The 9,617-nt window shown below is 60.6% G+C and overlaps 1 protein-coding gene across 6 annotated transcripts in view; it reads left to right on the forward strand.

Annotated features, from left to right (window-relative positions):
- The window catches only part of CRAMP1 (cramped chromatin regulator homolog 1), a 53,052-nt gene extending 43,539 nt beyond the window's left edge, over window positions 1–9,513 (forward strand). For 5 of the 6 annotated variants that reach the window (XM_029949600.1, XM_029949598.1, XM_029949597.1 and 2 more), the window contains 6 exons: window positions 60–238; window positions 713–781; window positions 1,323–1,548; window positions 2,224–2,388; window positions 3,176–3,321; window positions 5,870–9,513. In XM_029949600.1, coding sequence (XP_029805460.1) covers window positions 60–238; window positions 713–781; window positions 1,323–1,548; window positions 2,224–2,388; window positions 3,176–3,321; window positions 5,870–6,034 — 950 coding nt within the window. In that variant the 3' untranslated portion in view covers window positions 6,035–9,513. The remainder of the gene's footprint in view (window positions 1–59; window positions 239–712; window positions 782–1,322; window positions 1,549–2,223; window positions 2,389–3,175; window positions 3,322–5,869) is intronic. The other variant, XR_003912467.1, reaches the window with a different exon arrangement.
- The last annotated feature ends 104 nt before the right edge of the window (window positions 9,514–9,617 follow it).

The following is a 9,617-nucleotide window of genomic DNA, read 5'->3' on the forward strand; positions in this document are numbered from 1 at the left end:
TGGGGCATGTGTCAGGGCGCCCCCGGAGCTGAGGTTTAAAATGTCCTTTCTGCTGCTAGGTGCTATCGATTTAGCAGCCAAAAGTGCTGGCATCATCCCCGGGAGCCCCCTGCCTGTCTTGGACACCGAGGGGTTGTCTGGCATTGCTCCGCTGTCTTCAGATGAGGTGACCGCCACCGTCCCGGCTCCAGACTCCACCGGCACCCCTCAGAACGGGGACCCCATTCCTGCCGTGGGGGTGAGTGTTTAGAAAGGCTTCTCCGAGTCACCGCTAGCTTCTGGGATAGGCGGTCACTTTCCAGACATGCGTGCACCAAGGCCACGGGGCTGGGGTCATGTTCGGCTCCCAGTTCTGCCTGAGGAGGGCACGGGCCTTGGCAGGCCAGAGGAGAGTGCCCGAACCGGGGAGGCCGAGATGTGGGTGAGTGTCCTGCGGTCCAGACGGGAGAACCTCCGAGAGAGGCAGCGGGCGCAGGCTCGCTGTGACTTGGGAGGGGCCAGAGCCAGGACAGGCGGGAGCTCCGTCTGCAGCAGCCACTCGGCTTGAAGAGTAGCTTCGGCCGCACCAGCCGGCAGGGCAGTAGGCCCTGTGCCTCCCTGAGGCCTCTGCCTGTGCACCCGTGCTGTGCGGGGACTTGGCCTGTCCTCTGAGCTGGCAGCCGGACCTCACGTGTGGGCAGAGAGCTCACGGGCTGTCCTGGTGGTGTTGTAGGGTGCCAGCGACCGGTTTGTGAGTGTCTCCTCCAGGCCTGAGCAGGAGCCAGTGGCCGACAGTTTCCAGGTAGGGTGTGCTGTTGGCTGCTGAGCCCAGTACCTGCCCCAGGACCCCCCAGGCCCGGCCCCCACCCTCGTGGTCTTCAGGTGACCCTCACCTCACTCCCTCGGAGGTGTGGCAGGGACACACAGACAGCCCCTGACGCCTGGCAGCTTGTCCGTCCACCTGCCTTGCCCAGGCAGACGACGCGTGTCCCCACCTCAGGCTTCCTCCTGGCCCTCCGCAAGGCAGGTTGTATTGGACTCGGCCCCGGAAGCACTGCGTGTTCTGGGCCAAGGCAGAGGGGTCCTCAGCGGGGAGCGCTCCCCAGCACCGCCCCTCCGCCCGGTCTGCCAGCTGTCCTGGCGGCCGCCTCGGCCTAGCCCTCCCGTGCTGCCGTCCCTCGAGCGGTTTCAAAAGTGAATCCCTTGCCGAGGGCTCCTCAAGGGAAGGAAGAAGCGGCCGTTCAGGTCCTCGTTGGTGGCAGTCGCCTGTTGCTCAGTCTCTGCCTTGTGAAGCTGAGGCTGACTTTCCATTTCATTGACGGACCCACTGTCTCTCCCCCCAGGGCTCACCTGTTCTCTCCTTGTCTGAGCTGGCCAAGGCTCCTCTCCACAACGGGCTCCCGACGCCCGTGCCGGAGGGCTCCAGTGGCCACCTGTCCCCACCCAACGTCTCTGCACTGCTGGACATCTCCCTGCCCGGGCCGCCCGAGGACGTGCTGTCACAGGGCGAACCTGCCACGCACATCAGCGACTCCATCATCGAGATCGCCATCAGCTCCGGCCAGTACGGTGAGGGCTGGGGCGCTGTGCGCCTCCCTCACCAGGCCCACCAGGGGCTTGCCCACCTGCCCAGGTGTCTGCACAGTTGCTGGGCACTTGGGACACTGCTGTCCGGAGTTTCCTCATGGGTGTGGAGCATATGCCGGTGGAGGGGTGCGGATGTGCAGAGCGGGCCCTCCAGGCCCCGGCAGCCCGCGGCTCAGAGGGGCCTCTTTCTGGCTGGCTGTGAATCCGGCTGGAGACCTTGAGCTTGTGTATTCCTAGGGGGTGGTTGGACAGGGACCTTTGGGGCTCTGGCCTCCGTGGCTCTCTGGATGGCACTTGCTGGGCCCACTTCCGGCTGTGGATTCACACGACAGTTAGCTCTTACCTTTGTGCCTTTTCTTGGCGAAGTTCGGAAGTGTGCGCCTCACAGGGCTGGCGTAGGCACCAGCGCGGGTTGGGGTGGCTCTCAGCACAGGGTGTGGCCCTGTCTGTCAGCCACAGCCGCTGTGGTTTCCTGAGATGGGCACGGGGTCACCACCACGGGGGCCCCCTGCAGGCAGGTGCCGTTTCTCCTCCATGGGTCCAGATGCTCAGCAGTGCATGGCTGTGCCACGCTGCTCTTTCTTGGTGGCAGGTTGGCAAGTTACATGCTATACCCTCCACCCCTTGGCACCTCTGATCTGGGGTTTTGGTTGACAGGTGAGGGAGTCCCTCTTTCTCCAGCGAAACTAAATGGCAGTGACAGCTCCAAGAGCCTTCCGTCCCCATCCAGCAGCCCCCAGCCGGACTGGATCGCCTCCCCCACCCACGACCCCCAGTGGTGCCCCAGCGACCCCACAGACTCTTCACTCAGCAGCCTGTTCGGTGAGTGAGTGTAGGTGCCCGGGGCCGGGTGCCAGCAGGCTCCCCGCGGCGCATCAGGCGGGGACTGGAGTCTGGCGTCTCTGCGCTCTGGCAGAACTAGAACTCCTCCCCACTTTTGGGTCTCCTCCTGCGTCACTTACGTGGGGGTGATGCAGCGTGATCCTCAACCCGGCCAAGGTGGGTGTGTCGGCCCCCGGGCTCCCGCGCCTTCCCCCAGGCTGCCCACTGTCGCGGCTGCTGCCTGTGCGGGCCTTGTGTCCTTGCTCCGTGGTGCGGCTCTCCGCCTCCTCTCCCCAGCCTCGGAGCGTTTGCAGGCCGGGTCCCCTCCCGGAGCTGGGTGTTCGTGTAGGGGGAGAGCGGCCTGGGACAGCGCCTTGTGTTTCTAGAGAGCAGCCAGGCATGCGTGTGCTCGGGGGACCGGGGGCCTCAGGGCCCCGGAGGGGGGGGGGTCGTTTTATACCTGACGAGCTGGGTCAGCACACCTGGTGGGCCCGAGTGGTGGGGGCTCTAACGATGGCAGTACCGGGCCGGCAGCACCAACAACGAAGGTCACATAGAACAGTGCAGGGACCTGAAGGTCAAGTATAAATTACAAAAAGGTAGAACCTGCATCTCGTGGAGGTGAGGGTGATGACCAGACGGTGGAACGCTGGACGGAGAGCTCTGTGAGGCTCACCACGTGCGGCGTAACGACTGCATCCCCGTGACCGTGGGGGGACGGGCCTGGTGGGGCCGTCCGCGTGGGCCGGTGCGGGCGAGCCGGCCTCAGACCGTCTTCTCTCGGCAGCGAGCTTCATCTCCCCTGAAAAGAGCCGGAAGATGCTGCCGACGCCCACGGGGACCCACAGTGGCACCTCCCTGCTGGGCCCCAGCCTGCTGGATGGCAACTCGAGAGACTCATTTGTGTCCAGGTCCCTGGCTGACGTTGCTGAGGTAAGTGCAGGGCCTTAGCCCAGGGCCACCAGCCCGCCTCCTGGGGCTTGCCACATCCCTCCGGCAGGCCTGCTCGGTGCCCGAGAGCCGCACATTCTCCTGTTTGCTCCCGCGTGGCGGCAGATGACACCCTAAGTACCAGCTCAGCCCCAGAGGCCAGGGAGCCTGGGACGCCCGGGCATCGGCTGACCGCGGGGCCTTGCTTTCCTGGTCTCTCGGGGGCCCCTTCTGGTTTGAGCGGGGTGGCTGGCAGCTGGAGGTGGCTGGTCATCGGCGCTGCCCCACTGGGGGCGGGGAGAGTGCCGGCGGCATTTCCCTGTGTCCGTGGCAGGAGGCTGCTGGCCAGCGAAGCTGGAAAGTGGGCTCTGCCCCCCGGGCTCCTGCCCAGGTCAGGGTGGCGGCACGCCCTTGTCATGGAGCTGAGATCCGGTCTGAGAGGCCCCTGTTTATTTGCTCACGAGGCCACCTGGGTTCCCACCCTGCACAGAGCGAGTGGTGTCATTGAGCAGGTGAAGCCAGTGAGGACAGGTGCCTGGCCACAGAGCTGACACAGGTGCACTGAGCCGGTGTGAGGTGCGCAGCCCCCGCGCTCTGAGACCGAGGCAGAGGATGTGCCTCAGAGGGAGAGAATGCTCCGTCTAGACCCCCCACCCCACAGGGCTTAGTCTGTCCTTAAAGTCCTCAAGCAACATTTTCCAGATACTTCGTCTGTGGGATGTCCAGGTGTTGGCGGTATCTCCCGGGGATTTTGTAGTTGGGTTCTGAGGCAGGCCCGGATGGCACAGCGCTCACGGCTGTCTCCCACGGACCCCTCCACTTCTGGGAGTCCTCACCTGCGTCTGGAGACCTGGGGAACTCACGGGGACGCTTTGGAGCGTTCTGAGCTGACCTGGAACACGAACAGACGTTTTGCCCAGAGATGCAGCCGGAACGCGGCACTCACCCCTGCACAGCGCAGAGTTTCTCAAACCCCGGCGGCTCTGTGGTCACACGAGCAGCCTGTCTTTCCCCTTCCTGTGTGCGCACTGACACCTACGAGCGCTCAGCGTCGTGCAGACTGGCGCAGCACGCCAGGACCTCGCCATTCGGGGCAGCCTCCAGAGCGGCTGCTGCAGTGCCCAGGGGCTCTTAGACGTGCAGACTCTGGCCAGCCTGGGCCCGTGCCAGACCTACCCCAGGCCCACCCCAGGACCACCCCCAGGCTCACCCCTAGGCCCACCCCAGGCTCACCCCAGGACCACCTCAGGCCCACCCCAGGTCCATGCCAGACCCACCTCAGACCCACCCTGTACTCACCCCAGGCTCACCCCAGCACCACCCCGGGCTCACCCCAGCACCACCCCAGGACCACCCCAGGCCCACCCCGGGCTCACCCCAGCCCTGCTCCAGGCCCACCCCGGGCTCACCCCAGCACCACCCCAGGACCACCCCAGGCCCACCCCGGGCTCACCCCAGCACCACCCCGGGCTCACCCCAGCCCTGCTCCAGGCCCACCCCGGGCTCACCCCAGCCCTACCCTAGGACCACCCTGGGTTCATCCCGGGTCCTCTCCAGGCCTTTCCAATAGGGTTTGAACAGAAGTGATAGGTGTGAGTTGCAGGTGGGAAGTGTGAGGCCAGACTGGCCCAGGATGACGGTGTTAGGCTGACGGGGGAGCGTGTGTGGGAAGACGAGCACTGTTTGCTTTATTTATCAAAAACAAAGTTTAGTTTGTAGGAAAAAAAGAGCTTGAGTTTATTTACGTAATCTCTTCACCTGACGTGGGGCTTAAACTCAACAGCCTGAGAAACTTAAAATTCAGCTCCTGCCATAGCCATTCTCAGAATTTTCCAAAGCCTCGTTCGTTCACCGTGTCATGCAGTTCATTCACAAACGCGGGTCCGGGGCCTGCTCTGCGCCCGGCACCGCCCTGGGCCGAGCGTGCAGACCCACGGCCCCACGCGCAGGAGGCGGACGACACAGGCTGCAGGCCGAGGCCCCTGTGCGTGGGTGCGGCGCGGGCTGCGGCCTGCGGCCGTGCTCTGCACACTCTGGGCTTTCTCCCTTCGCCCGTCCTCTGCGCGCCCTTTGTGCTGCCCGCCAGCTTGCTTGTTTCTCGAAGAGCCGAGGAGGCCTGTCTCCCCTCATGGTCTTTGCACTTGTTTCTTTTATGGGCATGTGCTCCCCACCCGCGGCCGCCCGCTGTCTCTGCTTCCGTCCCTTCAGGCCCCCCAGGGTGTCTGCGTCACAGTGGGTGCCATTTGTCGCGTTGCTTACCGATCATCTCCCATAAGCGTCCTGTGCTGGCAACCAGCACCCCGGTCCCGGCCGCCGGACAGCCGGGTTGGCCTCCTTGCATGCCTGTCGACAGAGGGAGAGCTCGAGGGAGAGAAGAGCTTCTAAACCTCCCTCCCTCCCCGACCGCTGGGCCGTTGTCACACGACTCGTTCTGGGGGATTCTCATCCTCACCGCACGCATACGAGGTTCAGTCGCCACCCACTGGAGTCCCCGCCGCGGCGGCCGGCCGGTCCCCAGCTCACGCGGCCTCCCCTGCCCCCTGCCCTGCAGGTCGTGGACTCCCAGCTGGTGTGCATGATGAACGAGAACAGCATCGATTACATCTCTCGATTCAACGATTTGGCCCAGGAACTATCCATCGCCGAGCCCAGCCGCCGAGAGGTTCTGTTCGATGGCAGTGGAGGTGGCCCCCCTGTCGGTGACCTGTCACAGTGACCACACCTCGTCACTGGCGGGGCATCCCGGGGGCTCCAGAGGAGGACTCTCGAGGCGGGTGGTCCTCCACTGGTAGGCGTAGCGCTCTTCAGGCTAGAGAAATCTTGAGTCAAGCCCGTGTCCCCCGAGGACAGAGGAACCGAAGAACCTCTGCACCCCACAACGCACAACACACAGGAAGTCGCGTCCCAACAGGCAGAGGCCAGTGGTGGCCCGGGATATGAGGACGAAATCTGTGGAAGGGGCCGTGGGGCTGGAGCAGTTCCCTGCCAGCCACAGGTCTCCTGTCAGGGTCCGCGTAGCGACCGCATGTCTGCCCACGCTTCTGTCTCGGCGGCCGTGCGGGGCGGCCCAGCGGGCGCTCCTGCCGAGGGAAAGGGACGAGTGTGCCTTGGCCTGGTCATCGGTCCCAGGGAGTTGCGGCCGCCCCGCGCTCTGCAGGGCCGCTTCCAGCCGCCGCTGCTTGCTTTCTGCCAAACCTATGCACTCTTGGGTTGCTTTCTCTGCAGAGCGATGACGGGGAGGGACGGGCATGGCCTGGGCTCTGCCCGGCGGGGTCTGTGCCCTTACACAGCGGACCCCTCGGAGGACACTCGGATCACAGGGGAGTGTAACTGGTGCCATCGCCGCGGGAACACCGACCCTTGCCTAGAGGTTTGTTCTGACCTAATGGGAAGGAGGAAAGAATCCTGTTTTATGTAGGTTCTGTGGACTTTTAGGAAAAAGTCCTGCTAAGCTGGTTGGAAAAATGTTCTCCTTGTGTTTTGAAAATTAGGACATGTCGAAGAAAAGTGTTTAATGGTTTCCTTCCTGTTTTCAAGTGTCTTCCTGGTGACCCTGAGTTTCTTCTTGGTGACTGAGATGCTCTGTCTGTGTCGGGACCACACACGAGCCTTTGCCGGCGGGCTGCTGCCCTGCACCCAAGGCCACGGGCCGTGTGGGAGGCTTGCTCTGCTTGGGCAGCTGCTCTTCCTTCCGTGCAGAGCCTCCCGGGTGCCCAGAGTTCAGCCTTCACATTGACTCCTGCCCCGGGCCCGTCTGCTTGTCTTCTCCGGGCACGGGGAACCGAGCAGAGGGCAGATGCCTGGGTGTGGTCGGAGCGCACGAAAACCGCATCCCTCCAGTGTGCTCCTCGCCCCCCTGGGTGACCAGCTGGCGTCCCTGCAGATGGTTCCAGGCTTCCGCAGAGCCGAGCTAACGGGGCTCCTTGCTTCACGGCCTTGGGAGGCTCGGCAGGCAAAACGCCGTCTGGCCACGCCTGCCGCGCTGGGAGCCGGCGGTGGGGCCGCTCGGGTAGGGCCTGTGTGCCGCCTCGCCCTCCGCCCGGCGGCCTGCCTCAGTTTGGCTTCTGAAGCTGCCTGAACTGACCGCTCTTGCTCTTTCCTCTTCCTGACTGGCGGCGGAGCGCGGCCTCTCCCCTCGTCCACCGTGAAAAGGGAGGAAAGGGCTTGTGCCTACAAACCGAGGGGCTGCTCCTGATCTCACAGTCTCCGCAGACGGATGCGGCGCTGCGGGCCGCGGGGACACCCAAGTGGTGGGGGACAGTGGGCTTTCGGGCAGCATCATAAGTATCTCTCAGAGCTCTTGTCTATAAGGTAGTTTCCATTTTTCGGGTGTGGTTCTAGGTAAAGACATCACCAATAAAAGGCACTCTTCTGGGCTCTTACAAAAAGTCCAAAAGCTCTGGAGATGTGTCAGAGGGACATGGTGCCCCTTTGTGAAGAGAGACAGATGGCGTCACTTGAACCAGAGTGTCTTTCAATTAGCTTACGTGGCTTTGTGGTCCATCCTTAAGTTTCCTGAAATTCGCAGCTTACTGAGGTGGTAAGATCAATGGTTGTGTCTCTGGGCACCTGACTCTGGGCACCTGACTCTGTTAGGTCTGTAGTAGGTCAGGACACCGGGCCAAGTTTGGGTCACTCAACTTGCTCATACTCCCACTGTCTGGGACCAGAGACACTACGCAACATTATAGCATCGGCGCTGCGAGCAGCGCCTGGCGGCCGCGTGCACATTAACAGAGATGGCAGAGATCTCGAGCTGCTCCGATCGGGGGTGCCCCGAGGTGGTCTGGTGGGTGGCGTGGCACAGCTTAGTGACCCCTACAAGGAGAAACAGATCTGGATCAGCTTCTGTCGGCTGTTTAGTGGCACCTCCCCTTAGGAGCTGGACCACAGACTCCGTCTGGAGTGTTATCCAGGAGGGAGGTGGGTTAGTGAGGAAAGCGGACAGATTCTTCTCACCTGTAATAGAGCTGACATGATTCCAGAGAATTCTGCCACTTAGGCAGCAACCAGACAGGTATAGACAAGCATTTGCTGGCCATGCTAAGGGGAAGTAGCAGCCTTAGCATTAAAAGGATGAGTGTGTTTTCTCCCAGCCTAAATGTGTATGTATCAAAATAAGCAGCTGCTAAGGGCTGGAAGACCCAAGCAGGGCCACTGTCCTCTCCCTGTGCCCTTCCCCTGCCTTCCCAGCGGAAGCGGTCGTCTCCGTGTGCGCCCCTGGCCTTCGTGCCTTGGCGCTTGTGAGACCAGGGCTGGTCCTCACAACATCCCTGCCAAGTCAGTCTAATGCTCTCTGGGATGTTTTGCTGATTCATCTTTTTAAAAGATTGAGACGGAGGTATCTGGTCTTGAGGGAGTTGGTGTTTGGGCCTTGATTTCCATCCTGAGTGTCCAGTGAGGAGCCTTCCTTCTTGAGAAGGTGCAGGGACAAGAAGGCGAAGCTAGAGGCTCCACGTAGGATTGGTGGCGACGTTTTCCTCATCTTTCCGTATCTCCTAGGTGTAGAGTACTTGCTCAGGGAGGGGGATATATGGAAACATCTCATCCGTTGATCGACTTGCTTTCTCACGTCTCCTGCTTCTTAGCATCCGAATCCTGCAAAGGGTGTCCTTTTCAGTTTGATAGCCTCTTTTAACTTGATCACAGCATGGGATCCGAACTTGTGCAAAGAAAAGTCATGGAGTAAGAGACACAGGAGACAAATAGAGGAGGAGAGCAGCAGTTGCTTGCTTGGTTTTTTTTTTTTTTTTTTTAAGATATCAAGATCTATCAGATGCATTTATGAGCAAACAGGGCACTTTGTCTTAGAAAAAAAGGAAGAAACCCACCGTCAGCCTTTCCCGTCAGAACTCTCTGGACCCCGCAGTCATTTGTAACTCACCTTAGGTCTCGGAAGCATTACAGCAGCCTGGACCCTTTGTTTTGTGACCGGATAGCTGGCGCTAGAGCTATGGTCTGGGCCGCAGAACTTAACGCTGTTTCTTTTGATAATCGTTAAGCCATATCATCTAAGGTTTCGGCTTGTTTGAGATGTGAATTTGTTTTATAGATTATAAATATACATATACAGTGTATGTATAAAGCAGAATGCCTGTCCTTCCTGATTATTTTTTGTACCATATTGTAAATTATATTATTTATTCTTTACCAATTTTGGGAATAAAAGGTGTTTTGGTTATTTAATATAATAAACAAAAGCTGTTAAACTTCTTATGTTTAAATTTCCAGTTCAACTTGTAAATCTTTTTATTATTGTGCATAAATACATACTAATACTTGATCTAATACATCCCGAG

This window comes from Suricata suricatta, chromosome 8 (assembly GCF_006229205.1).
Source record: "Suricata suricatta isolate VVHF042 chromosome 8, meerkat_22Aug2017_6uvM2_HiC, whole genome shotgun sequence".
NCBI lineage: Eukaryota > Metazoa > Chordata > Mammalia > Carnivora > Herpestidae > Suricata > Suricata suricatta.